The sequence below is a fragment of the Somniosus microcephalus genome, chromosome 10 (assembly GCF_052327205.1).
Source record: "Somniosus microcephalus isolate GS21.2 chromosome 10, FLI_Smic_1.0, whole genome shotgun sequence".
In the NCBI taxonomy this organism is placed as follows: Eukaryota; Metazoa; Chordata; class Chondrichthyes; order Squaliformes; family Somniosidae; genus Somniosus; species Somniosus microcephalus.
Window position 1 is genome coordinate 118,703,543 of NC_140996.1, and position 21,776 is coordinate 118,725,318.

The 21,776-nt window shown below is 45.6% G+C and overlaps 1 protein-coding gene across 3 annotated transcripts in view; it reads left to right on the plus strand.

Annotated features, from left to right (window-relative positions):
- Positions 1–21,776, plus strand: part of mtmr2 (myotubularin related protein 2) — a 117,030-nt gene that overhangs the window by 43,042 nt on the left and 52,212 nt on the right. For all 3 annotated transcript variants that reach the window (XM_085998743.1, XM_085998745.1, XM_085998746.1), the window contains one exon: positions 5,190–5,284. In XM_085998743.1, the coding sequence (XP_085854869.1) occupies positions 5,190–5,284 (95 nt within the window). The remainder of the gene's footprint in view (positions 1–5,189; positions 5,285–21,776) is intronic.

The window sequence follows — 21,776 nt, forward strand, 5'->3', positions numbered from 1 at the left end:
GCTCAGGAAATTAACTAGACATTTTGCAGCGGCGCTAAACACTACTGCCATGATCTCCTGCGCCAGCATATCGTGACGTCAGTCGAGCGTGCAATGCCCCGGTAGCGCCCCGGACCGGATATTGAGTGGCGACCCCTGCCTTACCGGCTGCCGCTAGCAATGACAGGTTGAGGGGAGCGTTTTGCAGTCAGGAAGGGACTGGGGGAGCCCTATTTAAAGGCGACCGCTTCCTGCCTTTTTTTGTTGGTGATATTTTTGCACCATGCATTCTGAGAGAGAGAGAGACTTCTGGAGAGATTCAACGCTGTGTGAAGGAGTTTTGGATACTGAGCAGCACTTTGCAGGTTCATTTTGATTTGCCCTTCCTTGTATCTATTTAGAAGAGACTGTAGGGGCTGCACTCTGAGCTCTTTCCCTGGGTCTCTCCATTGTTCTTTCCAGCAGATTTGATGTACAGGTCTTTCCAGGCCGAGATTCAAGACTGCAATGAGCAGGATGTGGGTGGAGAGCAAGATGAACCCTCCCCTTTAAGAACTGGCCAGCGCCATTGTGTCTGTGTTCCACTGCTGACTGACATCACATGAGCTCCGCCAGCGCTCTGAGGTAGCGCCTCGGCCTTTGCGCCTTAAGACAAGTGTGAAGCGCCTGATTTAGCGCTCCAATCAACTCCAGGGGCGATAAAAGCCAAATTTGCAGTCGGAGGTGATAATTAGCACCAGGTGCTAATCTTTGCGCCCGGCCGATAATCGCGTCCCAAACGGGGCGATACTGAATTTTTCACCCCTGGAGTATTGTGTCCAATTCTGGGTGCCGCACTTTAGGAAGGATGTGAAGGCTTTAGAGAAGGTGCAGAAAAGATTTACAAGAATGGTTCCAAGGATGAGGAATTATAGTTAATGTGTGGATAAACTGGAGAAGCTGGGGTTGTTCTCCTTAGAGCAGAGAAGATTACGAGGAGATTTGATAGAGGTGTTCAAAAATCATGAGGGGCCCATACAGAGTAGATAGAGATAAACTGTTCCCATTGGCAGAAGAGTCAAGAATCAGAGGACACAGATTTAAGGTGATTGGCAGAAGATGTACAAACGCAACATGAGGAAAAACGTTTTTACGCAGTGAGTGGTTATGATCTGGAATGCACTGCCTGAAATGGTGGTGGAGGCAGATTCTCAATAGTGGCTTTCAAAAGGGAATTGGCTAAGTACCTGAAAAAAAAATATTGCAGGGCTACGGGGAAAGGGCGGGGGAGTGGGACTAGCTGAATTGCTCTTGCAGAGAGGCAGCACGGGCTCGACTGACCGAATGGCCTCCTACTGTGCTGTAACGATTCTATGATTCTAAATAATAGGTACGGGGAACTGGTTAATCACTGGCCGTTCACATCTGAAACCTGGGTTCAAAGCCAGTCTAAACGGATGGGTTGAAAGCTGTTAGGGTCCTATGTAAAATTAGTTTGGGCATTCTTAATCCAGTTCTCAGGAGGCATGGGCCTACATCACAAAACTGCCTGTAATTCTGCACTTATAAGCAGTTTGAGCATGTGCAGTGTACCTAAATTCCCAGAATTCATAACTAATGTTCAGTCAGCTGTAACAATAGAATATTTTTCTTTAGCTTCTAGCAGTTTCTATTTAGTTGTTTTTCAAAATTATTTGAAGAAAGGCTAGGTAACAATTTTCAAAAGCTTTATTCAGGTAAAGTTTGTAGAGTTTTTTTAAACAGAGAGGCTATGTTTGTGTTTTTGTGGCAGTAAGAAAAAGTGACAGTGTATGGAGTTTTGTTTTGTGTTCCATAAACTTCAAAAAATGATTTTCAGTTGGAGAGAGAGGTCAGCGAGGGGAGAAAGAGTCTTCATGCTAATGTTCAAATTTTTTTAAATGTTGAATTTTAAAACCAACTAAGTATCTCACCTGTGTTTTGTTGACAGCGCAAGAGACATGGAGTTCCTCATTCAAATTTGATTTCTTTTTAAAAATATAAGTTAATTGAATTTTGGAAAGCAAAGACTCTTCAAGGGAAACAGATAGGAAGAGAAGGCAACAGTGAAACAGGTTAAGGGTGAGTGGGGCCTCTGGCATCCTGACACCCACACACCCTTAGGGGGATGCAGTGGAAGGGAAGAGTGGACGGAGGGTTAAGAGTTAGGTGTGTGACAGTGGGGAGGGGATGATACAGTTCAAAGTGGGAGAGGTAGGGATAGTGATTGGTGTGCTAGGAACTGGATGGAGTAGTGGGAAGGTAAAGAGGTATTGGGTCATGATGTGGGTGTGGGGAAACCTCACGGGTGTAGCGAGCCAATGAGGGCCACATTTTCCCCACAGTCTCTGCAACAAATGCAACCTGCAGTCATTGTTTATTTCCCTGCCATGCCACTCACTACCTCCCACCCAAAAGGAAGGAAGTGAAAAAGAGAACAGCAGAAAATTTATAACCATTTATAATGGAAAAAGTTGATTAAAAAGTATAATTTTTAAAAAGTGACACCAGGGGAGTATGCAAAAATGCAACATTTTTAGTAAGATTTATATTTTTGCCAATTTGCTCCCCATCTTTCTGAAGACAATAACAATTAAGAAACATTTCCAGCAGTCCTCTGGATCCTTGCCTAAATGACCATTTGTCACGTAAGCCCAGATATTAAGTGTTGGCAGGCTATTCCAATAGTGGGATGAATTATATCCATGTCCATTCTTCTCTTCACACGAAGTCTGTATATGCACCTTTGAACACAGAGGTCACTGTTAAGTAATCAGAAGGAGGAAACCTGGCTTATATTCCCCCTCCCTCTCCCAGGCAAGGCAGCTGAGGCTAATTGGAGCACTTCTACTGACTGAGGCCAGCTAATGCAACATAGACTATAAATCTGACCTGGTACCTTATCTCTGTAGTTTAGTACTACAGCAGCTGATGCCTTTGGACAAGCTACACACAGTTAATGTATCTCTTTTTATTGGGGGTCTCTGTGTCATACACTTTGTCAGCTTAGAGGACCCCCACCCCATATCTGCATCAGGCATGTATTTAATGAAATGTCTGAGTGGACTTGAAAATGAACATCTCCAGGGACTTGAGCTACAGTAATATCGTTTTCTGTTCAAGGGGTAGTTCTGTAGAAGTGAAACTAGATTTTCCTTGGTCTTGCTTTCTCTATCATAAGAAATTTATGTTCTTGGTATGTCAAGTGCAGAAGTGAGCTCTCAATTTTTTTTGAATAATTGAAAGCTTGAGACATTGTCATTATGCAAAATAACAAAGTAGTTTACATATTTCTTGATATGGTTCTTAGTTTAAAACTTTCAGTGGAACAGTTTTTCAAATTAAAATACTTTTCAAGAGTATATGTAATGTTTATAGTATTTAGATTTTTATTTGACACTTTCATAAATTTCTCTCTCATCCTCCTAATGTCTGATTAAAGACTACATTGGAATCTACAGTACCAGAAAAGACCATTGCAGTCCATCTAGCCAGAAATATTATATCCCTCTGATTTCTTTTGCCAGTTACTTATTCAACGTGCTGTTGGATTTGCTGATGCAAGCAGTCCATTCCATACATTCAACACCCTGCATGAAGTAGTTAAATCTAAACTCTCTTATATGTTTGAGACTATGTTCTCTTGTAGAATCTGTGAGAACAACATGTTGACATTTAATATTTTAAGGAAATTGCCAAATAAGAGTTGTGGAAAGGGACTGGAGAGAGGAGAATGTGGTGCCACTTTATAAGAGGCAGAAGGATAATCCGAGGATGTGTTGACTTGTGAGCTTGACATTAGTTGTGGATAAAATAGAAAACATCCTGAAAGAGAGAATAGAGGCGAGAGAAGAAACACAGTATAAGTAGTCAGCATGGCTTTATGGGTGGTTGGTTTTACTTGACAAATCTGCCAGAGTTCTTTGAAGATATCACTGAGTTAGTTACAAAGGGATCTATGTAGATTTAATATACTTAGATGTATGCAAAGTATTCAACACAATACTTTAGGAATTTACTTCATACAGCAGAAAGACACAATAGAAGGGATGCTTTTGAAATCCATAACTGGTTGAGACATAGTTGTTAAGGGAGCAAGGGAAGAGTTGTTCAGCATGGACCACGGAGATTGGTTCTGGGATCATTAGTTAGATGAATATTAATAATTTGAGGAAGGGAAGTTAACAAAGCTCATTAAATTTGCAAATGATACCAAATTTCGATGGGTTGTAAACAGTAGGAAGAAGTAGGTCAGTTGCGGGGCCTAGGGGAGATGTTAAACGTAGAGGAATCCGAAGTCTTGAAACTATGGAAAGGAAGCAAACCGTGGAGTACACAATAAATAAAAAATGACCTAAGCGAGAAATCGTGATGGTTTTGGTGGAAAAGACCCTTAAACCATAATGTGCAGCGATGTTAAAAAAGACAAACTGGATTTTGGGATATATAGCTTGAGGAGGTGATTTTGTATTGAGCTCTGATCCACCCCTATCTTGTATACACTTCTGTGCACTGTACGGCAGGGGATATTCTGGCCTTGGTGGGGAAGTCTGACCTTTTGAAACTAGTCCAATGGATGAAAATGATCTTTTCTGGTCCTGTGCAGTCTTGTATTCCTAAAGACGTTGGAACATTTTGGGGAGGAAGGCTGGGTTGGTTAGTTTAGTACATCGGGTGATGTGTTATGGGCATCTTGCTTAAATGTCTGAGGGCTGGGTGGGAATTTCCCAAAGATTTTCTTAAAATAGACTAGATTGTTTACTCTCTTTTAATTGGAGGAAGAGCTGTAACTGACCTGTACATTCAAGCCAATGGCTCAATAGTCACTGAAAGAATTGCAGTACATAATCTAAAGCTGCTGATTGTAGTCTTGTTATGCAGTTAGACCATTTTATCATAAAACGGAGGACATGATTGGAACTCATGGTTTGAAACAATGTCATGTTGTAAATATTGTCCTCCTGTGATGATGTAATGTGATTGTAATTGGAAATTTGCCAACATGGTGTTGTAATTTATTCTGTGGCTGAATTTCATTGGCTATTGACAAATTTGTAATTTCAATGATTATATCTTGAAGGTTACTTTATTGTGAATAGTTTGTGATAATGCTTCGTAGTGTATTGTGAAATGTAATCTGTTAATTTTTCAATGTAGTTAAATTTGCATGCAATTTATTAACAACAATCATCCCACTTATTTTGTCTTCACAGCCAAGGATGTTACTTATATTTGCCCTTTCACTGGCACTGTAAGGGGAACGCTGACTGTTACAAACTACAGATTGTATTTCAAAAGCTTGGAGCGGGTAATATGTTAAAACAAATTCCTTTGCACAAAGTTGGGAATGGTCAGTCTTTTTTTCCAGGTTTTTAAACTTGGGAATTTTAACATTTTTGAAAAAGGTCAAAACTCGGTGGAAAAATTCAACATTAGAAAATAAAAATAAAACTTAGATCGGGAAATATGAATTTTTCTTACAGTAGAACCTCCGTTATATGCGTAATATAGTGGCCCCTTTGTTGCATAATGAAAGTTGATGGATAAATGTGGTAAAATTCCTTTGCAGGGAACTAAAGACCAGTGAGCTTAACATATTAGTAGTAGTAAAAGTAATGGAATCCCTACTAAAGAAAGAAAAGAAAGACTTGCATTTATATAGCGCCTTTCATGACAACCGGATGTCTCAAAGCACTTTATAGCCAATGAAGTACTTTTTGAAGTGTAGTCACTTTTGTAATGTGAGAAACGCAGCAGCCAATTTGCGCACAGCAAACTCCCACAAACAGCAATGTGATAATGACCAGATAATCTGTTTTTGTTATTGTGGTGTATGTGCCTTTAAGAGCCCCTGTGTACTGTAATGCCGGTAGTGGCCACTCGGGCTATATAAGCCTGTATAGTGTCTTGTATCTTTTAGTTCACCTCCAGACTTTGTTCAGTAAACACCTGTTAAACCAGCTCCGGCATTCCGTGTCTCCATTAACACACGGATACAACAGTGGCGACGAATTGGAAACGGACTTACCTGCAATTCGGCAGCACCTCGAGGAGATCGATTCCTCAGACGAAGGTCGAAGAAAAAAAAAAGAAAAAACTCTGGTTTCACCAGCTAGCCGGGCTGGTGGCAGGTACTGCAATAATACTTCCTGGGCGGCGGGCTGGGGCTCGATCGGCTGGCTCTGCAGCGGGGCCGAGCAGCGAAGGCGGAGGCAAACGGAGACGGAGGGTGGAGCACTCGGGAGACGGCCAGCGCTGCAAAGCAGGTCGGCGTTCGGACCAAGCAGAGGGAGGGAAAAGTCCCAGAGAGTCTGGCGGGAACGAGTCTCCAACTATTAAAAATATCTGTATAAATAAAAACCGTGGAGAACAGCGTTGTCGGCAGCGGCAGCGGCGGGAAAGCGCGGGAGGCGCCATTTTTTCTCGGCAGGGAAGAAAGGAAAGCGCGGGAGGCGCCATTTTTTTTTAGGATGCCTAAGACTGGCAATATTACAGGTAGACTATCCTTTATCCGAAAACCTCGGGACCAGCCGTGTTTCGGTTTTCGGAGAATTTCGGATTTCGGAAGGTGGGTCGGCAGGGGTCCGCGGGGGGGTCGTGCGCACGACCCCCCGCCGACCCCCCCCCCACGGACCCCCGCCGGCGCCGACCCCCCCCGTGGACCCCCGCCGACCCCGACCCCCGCCGACTTACGGTCGGGGTCCGCGGGGGGGGGCGGGGGGGTCAGCGGGGGGTCGTGCGCACGACTTACGCTGACGCTCAGCGTAAGTTGGCGGGGGTCGGTGTCGGCGGGGGTCCGCGGGGGGGTCGGGGCCGGCGGGGGGTCGGGGCCGGCGGGGGTCCGCGGGGGGGTCGTGCGCACGACTTACGCTAGACTTACACTGACCGAAAAAACCTTCCGTTTTTAGAGGGTTTCGGTTTTCGGAAGTCCGGATAAAGGGTAGTCTACCTGTACTGCTTTCGATAGTGATGTAGAGGATTGGACCACATGTGGAAAGAGTGGAGGTATATTGCACAGCGAATGAACTAGAAGATGATAAAAAGGCATCGGTACTTCTAAATCTAATGGGCGCAAGGACATACGGGCTGTTACGAAACTTAATCACTCCAGCCAAACCGATGGACAAGAATTTTAAAGAGATTGTTGATACCCGACAGGAGCACTTAAACCCAACACCGCTGCTGATAGCGGAACGATTCAAATTCTTCAGGAGGAATCAGCACAAGAATGAAAGTAACGCTGATTACCTCACCGAATTAAGAAAGCTGTCAAAGCACTGCCAATTTGGGGCAGGACTGGCAGATTCTCTTCGAGACAAATTCGTCTGCGGTCTCCTAAGTGAAGGAACACAGAAAAGGCTACTTTCTGAGAAAGATTTAACACTGGACAAGGCTTTCAGTGTGGCTGTATCATACGAAGCAGCAGCAAGAGGAGCTGCAGAGATACAGCAAAAGCCACAGGACTTCGGCACCCATGAAATGACACAGGGTTTCGAGAGATGTTATCGCTGTGGCAGATCCACCCATGACCAGAGGGACTGCTGGTTCAAGGACAAAGCATGCAGGCAATGCGGAAAGATGGGACACATTGCACGTGTATGCCGATCTGGAAACAAAAAATCCACTGACAGAAAAAAAATCAATAAGGAAAAGTACAGAAAGGTACAAATGATGACGGACAGTAGCTCCGAAGACCAGAAGAGCGATAGCGACTCTGAAAACAAGAGACTAAGCTGTCTCAAATTACATAATGTAATTGCCAAAGAAGATTACCAGACCATTTGGGTTACCCTCACGATAGCGGGGTCCCCAGTTAAAATGGAGCTAGATACAGGATCAGCTCTGACCGTCGTAAGTCGACGGGATTACGAGAGGCTATTTCCGCATATACCTTTGAAAGACACATCCATTATCTTGAAAACATATACGGGGCAGAAAGTATACCCCAGAGGGAAAATAAGGGTGCCTGTTGTATACAACGGCAAGGAAATACAGAAGTTGTATTTATACGTTCTGCAAGATGGTGGTCCACCGCTGTTGGGACGTGAATGGATCAGGAAGATACGTTTAGACTGGCACTCCATTCAGGCACTGACGGTGACCAGTAAGAAAAAAAATGATGATGATGATGTCATACCTGAACGATTGAAAGACATCTTGGCCAACGCCAAAGAAGTATTTCAACAGGAACTAGGAACCTTGAAAGGCGTCACCGCCTCAATAAAAGTGGAAGATGCGGCAATTCCCAAGTTTTTTAAGGCAAGGCCGGTGCCATACGCAATTCGTCCAGCAGTCGAGGCAGAGCTGGAGAATTTGGAAAAGGCAGGCGTGTTATCCAAGATAGATTGGAGCGAGTGGGCAACACCCATCGTCCCGGTCATGAAGAAAACGTTGAATAATGATAAAGCTGAAGAACAGAGAAAAATTCGCATCTGTGGGGACTTCAAGGTGACTGTAAACCCGGTCCTTCACACGGTACAGTATCCTCTTCTGAGGATAGAAGATATTTTCGCCTCACTATCCGGAGGGAAACGTTTCACCAAAATTGACTTGGCACAGGCATATCTACAGATGGAAGTTGAGGAGGCCTCTAAAAAGTATCTCACGATAAACACACACAAAGGCCTGTACCAGTACAATTGACTGGTTTTCGGAGTAGCATCAGCTCCAGCTATCTGGCAAAGAGCTATGGAGCAAGTCCTGCAAGGGATTCCGGGGACTCAATGCTACCTAGACGACATCCTTGTAACAGGAGAAAATGACAACGAGCACCTTGCCAATTTGGAGCAGGTGCTCCCTAGGCTGAGGGAACGGGGCCTACGAGCAAATCGCCCCAAGTGCGAATTTTTCCAGAAACAAATATCATATTGTGGCCACATAATTAACGAAGAAGGGTTGCATAAGTCACCTGAAAAAATTGAAGCAGTCATAAAAGCCCCAGCAGCTGAAAATGTCTCACAATTAAGGTCGTTCCTGGGATTGATAAATTACTGTCATAAATTTTTACCAAACTTGTCAACTGTTCTGCACCCTCTTAACGAACTGCTACAAACTGGAGTAAATTGGAAATGGAGCGAAGACTGTAAACGTGCCTTCCATAAATGCAAAGGCTTGATCACATCCAAGGAAGTTTTGGCTCATTACAACCCATCACTACCAATCAGACTGGCGTGCGATGCATCCCCTTACGGCGTAGGAGCGGTATTATCGCATAGATTCCCTGATGGCTCGGAGTGGCCGATAGCTTTTGCGTCACGCTCATTGAACTCAGCTGAGCGTAACTATGCCCAGATCGACAGGGAAGCACTCAGCCTGGTATGGGGAGTGAAGAAATTCAACCATTACCTACACGGACAAAAATTTACCTTGTTGACTGACCATCAACCCCTCGTCTCGATATTCAACCCTAAAAAGGGCGTTCCCATTATGACAGCGCAAAGGCTACAGAGGTGGTCCCTTTTCCTAGGGGCACACCAATATGACATAGAATACAAAGGATCAAAACAGCATGGAAATGCTGACGGTTTATCGCGTCTACCGTTGCCAACGGTAGAAGAGGCACCTACAGTGGACCCAGTGGAGATGTTCCACTCTACCATAGTGGAATGTCTACCAGTAACAAATTCTACCATTGAAAAGGAAACGAGAAATGACCCAACTCTCTCACGAGTCTACGATTTAACGGTGAAGGGATGGCCAGCACATGGCGAACCACTGTTGCCAACATTCTTGCAAAGAAGAGAACAGCTGTCAGTGTGCCGAGGAACCTTGATGTGTGGATCCAGAGTGGTGATTCCACCCAAACTCCAGGATAAAGTGCTAAAGGAGCTTCATGAGGGGCATCTGGGTGGAGTGAAAATGAAGAACCTAGCCAGAGCGTTTGTGTGGTGGCCAGGTATCGATGGAGACATCGAAGAAATGACCAAGAGCTGCCTAGGATGCCAGAAGGTCCAAAACGCCCCACCACAAGCCCCTCTACATCCATGGGAGTGGCCCTCATCTCCATGGCAAAGGGTACACATCGACTTTGCTGGTCCATTTATGGACTCAATGCTCTTAATCGCGGTTGATGCACACTCCAAGTGGCCGGAGGTAATAAAGATGTCCTCCACCACCACGGAAAAAAACCATCACAGTATTAAGGACCATATTTGCCAGGAATGGGCTGCCTGAACAGATCTGTTCTGATAATGGACCGCAATTTGTGTCCGAAGAATTCAGGAAGTTCTTAAAAAACAATGGGGTTAAGCACTACACGTCCGCCCCATACCATCCCGCCACCAATGGATTGGCTGAAAGGTTTGTCCAGACCTTCAAGAAGGCCATAAAGGCCATGGGTAATGAAGACATAAATCTACAGCATAAGGTAGATAACTTCTTGTTTGCATACAGGAATGCAACACATGTGGTTACAAACCAAACTCCCGCCATGATGTTTTTCAATAGAAGACTAAGATGCCGGCTGGATTTGATCAAGCCAAACATCAGAAGGGACGTAGAGAACCGGCAATTTCAAGGCATGAATGAAAGGCCAACTAGAACCTTCCAGATAGGTCAACAAGTTTTGGCCCGGGACTACCGTACCGAGAAATGGCAGCCTGGAATTATTTGCACACGACTAGGACCGCTGATGTATACCGTGGACATTGGAGAAAGCATAATAAGGCGCCATGCTGACCAGATCATAGTCATCCGAAAAGGGACAACCTACACCACAACTCTATACGCCTAATGATGAAGCAGAGATACCCATAGTATCTACCTCCGATCCGGTGATACTGGAACCAGATGAACCCGACACACTGGCATTCAAGCCGAATCGACCTTGCCAAAAGAACCTACTACACCACCGAAAACTACTACACCACCGAGGCGTTATCCGGACCGAGTCAGGAAGCCTCCAGAGAGACTAACTTATAATTGATTAACTGCAGCAAATGTGTAGATTATTGTTCTTGTAAACATGTTAATTAATGATTACTTAAAATGTTATGTACTAGTTGTCTAAAAGGGGAGGAATTGTGGTGTATGTGCCTTTAAGAGCCCCTGTGTACTGTAATGCCGGTAGTGGCCACTCGGGCTATATAAGCCTGTATAGTGTCTTGTATCTTTTAGTTCACCTCCAGACTTTGTTCAGTAAACACCTGTTAAACCAGCTCCGGCATTCCGTGTCTCCATTAACACACGGATACAACAGTTATGTGGATTGAGGGATAAATATTGGCCAGGACACCAGGGATAACTCCCCTGTGCTTCTTCGAAATAGTGCCTTGAGATCTTTTACGTCCACCTGAGAGAGCAGACAGGGCCTTGGTTTAACGTCTCATCCGAAAGACGGCACCTCCGATAGTGCAGCACTCTGCATACTAAGGGAGAAAATAGAAAAATATCTTGTAACCAAAAATATAATAATGATGAATAGTCAACATGGATTTCAAAAGGGTAAGTCTTGCTTGACCAACCTCATTGAATTCTTTGAAGAGGTAACAGAGAGAGTAGACAAGGGTAATGCAGTAGATGTAATATATCTAGATTTCCAAAAGGCCTTTGATAAGGTACCACTTAATAGACTAATTAATAAGGTCAGAGGATGCAGAGTCAGGGGACAAGTAGCAGAATGGATAGCTAGCTGCTTGCAAGATGGAAAGCAGAGAGTAGGGGTAAAGGGTAGCTATTCATGGTGGAGCAAAACTAGAGGGCATCAATATAAGGTAGTCACCAAGAAATCAGATAGGGAATGAGGTGACTAATATAGATGCATTTAAGGGGAAGCTTAATAAGCATATGAGGGAAAAGGGAATAGAGGGTTATGCTGATAGAGTTAGATGAGGAACATAAGATAAGAAATAGGAGCAGAAATAGGATACTTGGCCCCTCGAGCCTGCTCCGCCATTCAATAAGATCATGGCTGATCTTGGGCTCAAACCGACTTCCCTGCCCGCTCCCCATAACCCTTCACTCCATTATCTTGCAAAAATCTGTCTATCTCCACCTTAAATGTATTTAATGACCCAGCCTCCACAGCTCTCTGGGGCAGAGAATTCCACAGATTTACGACCCTCAGAGAAGAAATTCCTCCTCAACTCAGTTCTAAAAGGGCAACCCTTTATTCTAAAACTGTGCCCCCGCGTTCTAGATTTCCCCACGAGGGGAAACATCGGGCTCGAATTTCATCGGGCCGTTGAGGTGGGATTGGAGACGTGTGTGGGGGGGGGTTAAAATGGCAAAAACTGGTGGGCGGGCCCAAACCCACCTCCATCCCGCCTCCAAGCAATTTTCATTAAATCGTGTCTACTGGTCCCGTCTCCGTCCCGCCTCCAAGAGGCGGGATAGGCCGTTAAGGCCCTTAACAAGCACTAAATTGCCTCTATAATGCCATTTTGATAGGCCTTGGTGATTTTAACCCTTTTCTGATGTGAAGCACGCCTGCTCTGAAACACGACTGTGAAACCTGGCGGGAGCACAATTGGATTGCTGACTATTAGCTGCAGTTCCACCATTATTAAATAGGATATTTGATCAGCCATCATTTGCAGGTGGCAGGACTTTGTTGTCTCAGGTTTGGGGGAACTTTTAGAAGGCATAACCACAGCTGTGGAAGTTTGGAGCCTGACACCCATCTCCAGTGTGACCTCCTGGGAAACCCCTCTCGCCACCTTCATTGAGTGCTTCCTCAACTGAGGCATATACCAAGTAATCCTAAGCCCTCAATGTGGAAGTCCCATTAGCGAAATGACATGCCACAACTACAGCAGTAGCCATCAGATATTTTATTTACAGTAATCATCTGATGGCTTTTTAACATAAAACGTCAAATTTCACCCAAGTGACTATTTGTGCAGTATCTTTCTCTTACGCGTGCTTCCCACGTGGTGCTTCCCCTGTGGCTTCAGCAGATGTGGAGGCCCCTTGCTCACTTTCTTGCTGCTCCTGTCTCCACACCTTTGGCGGGTGTCCTCTGGGGTGGTGAACTTGTGAGGGCTTGCCTATAGTCTGCTGTTCCTGTGGCTGTGCAGGGGTTGAGACGCCGATCTCAGTTGGGTGTGGACTCTGGTGGGGCTCTGCCCGAGGGCTCTGCAGTGGCATGGAAGTGTGAGCGCTTGGAGAGGAGCCCCACTCCCTTGATGTCTGCCGCCAACTTCCCTCTCATGGGTCAGGTCCCCCTCAGTGCTTGCAAGTGGCTTGAGAGCACCTTGCTGCACATCAGGGGGGCCATGGGGACCCATATCTGCACTGGCAGTCCTACTCAGAAGGACTTCCATGAAGGTCTGGTTTCTCTGTTCAATAGATGACCATCACTCCTCCAGAGATGTCATTCTATTCAAAACACTCACCATGTTTTCTGCACTCTGGTGACTTATCACCTCCATGGAGGTTGCCATCCTTTCCGTGGTGATGCGTTCATGCGCCAATGACTCCACAAAGGCTCTGCTCATGTTCGCAATGGACTCCTCCATTCGCTCCACACTCTCAGCGACCCTGGAGACAAAACCTGCCAGAGACTCCTGCATCTGTTCCTGGAGTTCCAGCGCCGCTGATCTTATGGATGGACCCAGAGGCAGAGGGTCGACATGCAGCTGAGCCAAGCTGGGAGAGTCCTGCGCCCTCCGACGAGGACTCTCCACTGCTGTCCCTGTCTCCATCATCTGCTGATGCTCACTTGTGAGCTGTGATACACCAGGTGACAACATTACTCTATGTCCCGAAGGTCCCACTGAGGTGTGAGTGTCTGCGCTGCTGCTGGGTGCGCTGAATTCTGCTAACGCTGTGCCCTCGGAGGTTGCAGCTTCCTCTGAGGAGGCTGGAGGCTCATGCTGTTCCTCCTGGCTAGTGGGGACGGGTGCTAGCGATGGTCCTGTGGGGGAGTAAAGGAAAGAGTCAGAGATGTGAGGCCAAGGTTATATGCACATTGCATATTGCAGATGATCATAAGTCCATCTGTTAGAGCTTCAGAATCATTATCAGCGACTCATGCAATGTCATTGAGAGAGATGGAAAACTATTCTGCCACCAGCTTGCTGTGATGCGCCCATCTGTCCGTCCCCCACTTGGGAATCTTCCTCCACTCCCACAATCTCCAGGGACCGCCTCCTCCCAGGTGGTGAGCTGGGCTACTGAGGATGGCCTTCCTCCTGTCCTCACTCTTTCCCTCTTATTGTGAGCTCTCTTTTCCTGCAATGAAACGTGTTGTGTGGCACTACCACCGTGCTAAATGGGACAGATTTCGAACAGATCTGGCAACTCAAAACTGGGCATCCATGAGGCGCTGTGGGGCAGCAGCAGAATTGTATTCAACCACAATCTGTAACCTCATGGCCTGGCATATCCCTCACTCTACCATTACCATCAAGCCGGGAGATCAACCCTGGTTTAACGAAGAGTGCAGGAGAGCATGCCAGGAACAGCACCAGGCATACCGAAAAATGAGGTGTCAACCTGGTGAGGCTACAACACAGGACTACTTGCATGCCAAACAACGGAAGCAACATGCGATAGACAGAGCTAAGCGATCTCACAACCATCGGATCAAATCAAAGCTCTGCAGTCCTGCCACATCCAGTCGTGAGTGGTGGTGGACAATTAAACAGTTAACAGGAGGAGGAGGCTCCAAAAATATCCCCATCCTCAATGATGGTGGAGCCCAGCACGTGAGTGCAAAAGACAAGGCTGAAGCATTTGCAACTATCTTCAGCCAGAAGTGCCGAGTGGATGATCCATCTCGGCCTCCTCCTGAGGTCCCCAGCATCACAGATGCCAGTCTTCAGCCCATTCAATTCACTCCACGTGATGTCAAGAAATGGCTGAAGACACTGGATACTGCAAAGGCTATGGGCCCTGACAACATTCCGGCAATAGTACTGAAGACTTGTGCTCCAGAACTAGCTGCGCCCCTAGCCAAGCTGTTCCGGTACAGCTACAACACTGGCATCTAACCGGCAATGTGGAAAATTGCCCAAGTATGTCCTGTCTACAAAAAGCAGGACAAATCCAACCCGGCCAATTACCGTCCCATCAGTCTACTCTCAATCATTAGCAAAGTGATGGAAGGTGTTGTCGACAGTGCTATCAAGCGGCACTTACTCAGCAATAACCTGCCAACTGACGCCTAGTTTGGGTTCCGCCAGGGCCACTCAGCTCCTGACCTCATTACAGCCTTGGTCCAAACATGGACAAAAGAGGTGAGGTGAGAGTGACTGCCCTTGACATCAAGACAGCATTTGATCGAGTGTGGCATCAAGGAGCCCTAGCAAAACTGAAGTCAATGGGAATCAAGGGGAAAACTCTCCATTGGTTGGAATCATACCTAGCACAAAGGAAGTTGGCTGTGGTTGTTGGAGGTCATTCATCTCATTCACATGACATCACTGCAGGAGTTCCTCAGGGCAGTGTCCTAGGCCCAACCATCTTCAGCTGTTTCATCAATGACCTTCCCTCCATCATAAGGTCAGAAGTGGGGATGTTCGCTGATGATTGCACACTGTTCAGCACCATTCGAGACTCGTCAGATACTGACGCAGTCCGTGTCCATATGCAGCAAGACCTGGACAACATTCAGACTTGGGCTGACAAGTGGCAAGTAACATTCGCACCACACAAGTGCCAGGCAATGACCATCTCCAACAAGCGAGACTCTAACCATCTCCCCTTGACATTCAATGGCATTACCATCGCTGAATCCCCCACTATCAACATCCTGGGGGTTACCATTGATCAGAAACTGAACTGGACCAGCCATATAAATACTGTGGCTACAAGAGCAGGCCAGAGGCTGGGAATCCTGTGGCGAGTGTCTCACCTCCTGACTCCCCAAAGCCTTTCCACCATCTACAAGGCACAAGTCAGGAGTGTGATGGAATACTCTCCACTTGCCTGGATGAGTGCAGCTCCAACAACACTCAAGAAGCTCGACAACATTCAGGATAAAGCAGCCCGCTTGATTGGCACTCCATCCACCACCTTCAACATTCACTCCCTCCACCACCAGCGCACTGTGGCTGCAGTGTGTACCATCTACAAGATGCACTGCAGCAACTCTCCAAAGCTCCTTCAACAGCACCTTCCAAACCCGCGACCTCTACCACTTAGAAGGACAAGGGCAGCAGACGCATGGGAACATCACCACCTACAAGTTCCCCTCCAAGCCACACACCATCCTGACTTGGACCTGTATCGCCGTTCCTTCACTGTCACTGGGCCAAAATCCTGGAACTCCCTAACAGCATTGTGGGTGTACCTACACCATATGGACTGCAGCGGTTCAAGGAGGCGGCTCACCACCATCTTCTCAAGGGCAATTAGGAATGGGCACTAAATGCAGGCCTAGCCAGCCAGCGACGCCCACATCCCATCAATGAAAAAAAAAGTGGAGTTTGAGTGAGAACGAAAGAGTGAGTGTAGAGAATCCATAGCATAGATGCTTAGAAGGAGACAAAGATGGACTGAGGTGGCAAGACCAAGGGCCTTCCCTGTGTGTTGTAAGTTGTAATTGCATCACAGTGATAGGGAGTGTGAGGGCTGCATAGTCGAATAGTTAGGTGAAAGTGACCATAGAGAGAGAGGGAATGGGTAAGGGTGCATGGATGTCCGTGTCAAGTGGGATGTGGAGGAAGAGATTGCTAAAGCTGAGTGCTAGTGAGGAGAGGCAATGGGGATCAGATTGAGGGTGATGGCACTTTTCCAGTGCGCAGAAGGTCATGAAACCTCTTCCTGCACTGAAGCCAGGTTCTGCGGGTTATTGACAGAGTTGACCTCCTCTGCCACCTGGATCCACACAGCCTTGGTTTGCTGGGGAGGCTTCTCCCTCCCTGAAGAAGGGAAGCGCACCTCTTTATTTGCTCTTGCTCCCTCTACTAAAGCCTGCAGGGCAACGTCATCAAAGCGGGGTGCAGACCTAGGTCTCTGGCTGGCCGTTCTTCCTGCAGGTGCCTCTAACATGCAAGAGCAAAAGCTTGGCAGTCTGCAGAAGAAGCAAGGCTTGTTGCAGACCTTAAATGCAGCAGCAATGATGACGTCATCGGAGGCGACTTTCAGATGGGAAAAACTCTGGACATGGGTTCCCACATGTTGGAACTCAATTGGCCAATTAAGTTAAAATGGCATCATTTTCCCACATCGATTTAGAATCGGGTGGCTAACACAAAATGCGGATTACACGACCCCAGCCCGCCCCAGTATCAAAATCCAGCCCATCCTCTCTGCAGCTACCTTGTCGAGCCCCCTCCGTATCTCTTATGTTTCAATAAGATCACACCTCATTCTTCTAAATTCCAATGAGTATAGGCCCAGCCTGCTCAACCTTTCCTCATAAGTCAACCCCCTCATCTCTGGAATTAATCTAGTGAATCGTCTCTGAACTGCCTCCAATGCAAATATATCCTTCCTTAAATAAGGAGACCAAAACTGTACGCAGTACTCAAGGTGTGGTCTCACCAATACCCTGTACAGTTGTAGCAGGACTTCCCTGCTTTTATACTCCAACCCCTTTGAAATAAAGGCCAACATTCCATTTGCCTTTTTGCTTACTTGCTGTACCTGTATGCTAAATGTTTGTGTTTCAAGCACAAGGACCCTCAGGTCCCACTGAACCGTAGCATTTTGTAATCTTTCTCCATTTAAATAATAATTTGATTCTTTATTTTTCCTGCCAAAGTGTATAACCTCACACTTTCCCACATTATACTCCATCTGCCAAATGTTTACCCACTCACTTAGCCTGTCTATATCCCTTTGCAGGTTCTTTTGAGTCCTCTGCACAGCTTGCTTTCCCACCCATATTTGTATCATCCGCAAACTTGGCTACACTATACTCAGTCCCTTCATCCAAGTCATTAATGTAAATTGTAAATAGTTGAAGCTCCAGCACCGATCCCTGTGGCACCCCACTAGTTGCCGTTTGCCAACTGGAAAATGATCCATTTATCCCGACTCTCTGCTTTCTGTTAGTTAGCCAATTCTCTATCCATGCTAATATATTACCCCTAATTCCGTGAGGTCTTATCTTATGCAGTAACCTTTTATGTGGCACCTTATCGAATGCCTTCTGGAAATCCAAATACACCACATCCACTAGTTCACCTTTGTCCACCCTGCTCATTACCTCCTCAAAGAACTCCAGCAAGTTTGTTAAACATGATTTCCCTTTCATAAAACCATGCTGACTCTGCTTGACTGCATTATGATTTTCCAAATGCCCTGCTACTGCTTCCTTAATGAAGGACTCCAGCATTTTCCCAATGACCGATGTTAGGCTAACTGGTCTATAGTTTCCTGCTTTCTGTCTCCCTCCTTTCTTAAATAGGGGTGTTACATTTGCGGTTTTCCAATCCGCTGGGACCTCTCCAGATTCCAGGGAATTTTGGTATATTTTGCAACCAATGCATCCACTATCTCTGCAGCCACTTCTTTTAAGACCCTGGGATTCAGGCCATCTGGTCCAGGGGACTTGTCATCTTTTAGTCCCATTATTTCACCAAGTACTATTTCCTTAGTGATTGTCTTTAGTTCCCCCCTCCCTGTGGCCCCTTGATTATCCATTATTGGGATGTTAGCGTCTTCTACCGTGAAGACAGATACAAAATATTTGTTCAGAGTCTCTGCCATTTTCCCGTTCCCCATGATTAATTCCCCAGTCTCATCCTCTAAGGGACCAACGTTTACTTTAGCTACCCTCTTCCTTTTTACATACCTGTAGAAGCTCTTGCTATCTGTTTTAATGTTTCTTGCCAGTTTACTCTCATAATTCATCTTTCTTTTTTAGTCATCCTTTGCTAGTTTTTAAAAATTTCCCAATCCTCTGGTCTCCCACCAATCTTGGCAACATTGTATGTCTTCGTTTTCAATTTGATACCATCCTTTACTTCCTTAGTTAGCCACGGATGGTGCTCCCTTCTCTTAAAATCTTTCTTTCTCACTGGAATATATTTTTGTTGAGAGTTATGAAATATCTCCTTAAATGTCCGCCACTGCATTTCAACTTTCTTACCCTTTTAATTTATTTTACCAGTCCACTTTAGCCAGTTCTACCCTCATGCCATTGTAATTGCCTTTGTTTAAGATCAGGACACTGGTTTGAGATACAACTTTCTCACCCTCCAACTGAATTTGAAATTCAACCATGCTATGATCACTCTTTCCTAGAGGATCCTTTACTATGAGATAATTTATTAATTCTGTCTCATTACACAGGAAGGATGGGAGGAGGCTTGTGTGGAGCATAAACACCAGCATAGACCAATTGGGCCAAATGGCCTGTTTCTGTGCTGTATATTCTATGTATTTCTATGTAAAATGTATTCATTAGGCACAGCAATTATGACAAGTACAATACAATAGGGGGAAAGGCAGGGCAACTAAAGTCAGGGCTCCCTGGATAACGAAAAAGATAGAGAATATGATGACGCATGAAAGAGTGTGTATGACAGATGTCGGGTTGCAAATACAGCTGAGAATCAGGCTATATATAGAAAGATCAGAGGAGAAGTGAAAAAGGAAATAAAAGGGGCAAAGAGAGGTTATGAGAATAGAATGGCAGCCAACATAAAAGGTAATCCAAAAGTCGTCTATCGGCATATAAATAGTAAAAGGGTAGTAAGAGGAGGGGTGGGGCAATTAGGGACCAAAAAGGAGACCTATGCATGGAGGCAGAGGGTATGACTGAGGTACTAAATGAGTACTTTGCGTCTGTCTTCACCAAGGAAGAGGATGCTGCCATAGGCGTAGTAAAGGAGGAGGTGGTGGAGATACTTGATAGGAAAAACATTGATAAAGAGGAGGTATTGGAAAGGCTGTCTGTACTTAACGTAGATAAATCACCAAGAGCGGATGGGATGTATCCTAGGATGCTGAGGAAATTGAGGGAGGAAATTGCGGAGGTACTGGCCATAATATTCCAATGCTCCTTGGATGCGGGGGTGGTGCCAGAGGACTGGAGAATTGCAAATGTTACACCAATGTTCAAAAAAGGGTGTAAAGATAAACCCAGCAACTACAGGCTAGTCAGTTTGACCTCGGTAGTGGGGAAGCTTTTAGAAACAGTAATCAGGGACAAAATTACAACGAAGTATGAAAAAGAGTGCGTATGACAGATGTCGGGTTGCAAATATAGCTGAGAATCAGGCTATATATAGAAAGGTCAGAGGAGAAATTGGACAAGTGTGGATTAATTAAGGAAAGCCAGCACTGATTTGTTAAAGGCAAAGCGTGTTTAACTAACTTGATTGAGTTCTTTGATGAAGTAACAGAAAGGGTTGATGAGGGTAATGCGGTTGACGCAGTGTGCGTGGATTTTCAAAAGGCGTTCGACAAAGTTGAAGCCGATGGAATAAAAGGGACAGTGGCAGCATGGATACGGAATTGGCTAAGTGATAGGAAACGGAGAGTAGTGGTGAATGGTTGTTTTTCGGACTGGAGGAAGATATACAGTGGTGTGTCCCAGGGGTCGGTTCTAGGACCACTCCTTTTCTTGATATATTAATGACTTGGACATGGGTGTACAGGGCACAATTTCAAAATTTGCAGATGACACAAAACTTGGAAGTATAGTGAACAGTGAGGAGGAGAGTGATAGACTTCAGGAAGACATAGACAGGCTGGTGAAATGGGCAGACACGTGGCAGATGAAATTTTACGCAGAAAAGTGTGAAGTGATACATTTTGGTAGAAAGAACGAGGAGAGGACATATAAACTAAATGCTACAATCCTGAAGGGGGCGCAGTAACAGAGAGACCTGGGGGTATATGTGCACAAATCGTTGAAGGTGGCAGGGCAGGTTGAGAAAGCAGTTAAAAAGGCTTATGGGATCCTGGGCTTCATAAATAGAGGTATAGAGTACAAATGTGTGGAAAATATGATGAACCTGTATACAACACTGGTTCGGCCCCAACTGGAATACTGTGTCCAACTCTGGGCACCACACTTTAGGAAGGATGTGAAGGCCTTAGAGAGGGTGCAGAAAAGATTTATGATAATGATTCCAGGAACGAGGGACTTCAGTTATGTTGATAAACTGGAGAAGCTGGGGTTGTTCTCCTTGGAGCAGAGAAGATTGAGAGGAGATTTGATAGAGGTGTTCAAAATCATGAGTGGTCTAGACAATAGATAGCAGGGAAACTGTTCCCATTGGCAGAAGGGTCGAGAACCAGAGGACACAGATTTAAGGTGATTGGCAAAAGAACCAAAGGTGACGTAAGAAAAAACTTATGCAGCGAGTGGTTATGATCTGGAATGCACTGCCTGAAATTGTGGTGGAGGCAGATTCAATCGTGGCTTTCAAAAGGGAATTGGATAAGTATCTGAAGGAAAGAAATTTGCAGGACTACAGGGAAATGGCAGGGAGTGGGACTAGCTGAAGTGCTCTTGCAGCGAGCCAGCACGGGCTCGACGGGCCAAATGGCCTCCTTCCGTGCTGTAACCATTCTATGATTCTACAATACACATAAAATATTCATCAAGAAAGGGAGCTGAAACTGCCCCATCCCTTTAAAAAGAGAAGACTTGCATTTATATAGCACCTTTCCCTATCTCAGGATGTCCCAAAGTGCTTTACAGCCACTGAAGTACTTTTGAAGTGTAGTCACTTTTGTAATGTAGGAAACACGGAGGCCAATTGCGCACAGCAAGCTCCCACAAACAGCAATGTGATAATGACCACATTAATCTGTGGTTGATTGAGGGATAAATATTGGCCAGGACATTGGAGATAGCTGCCCTGCTCCTCTTCGAAATAGTGCCATGGGATCTTTTATGTCCACCTGAGAGAGCAGACGGGGCTTCGATTTAATGTCTCATCTGAAAGGCGGCA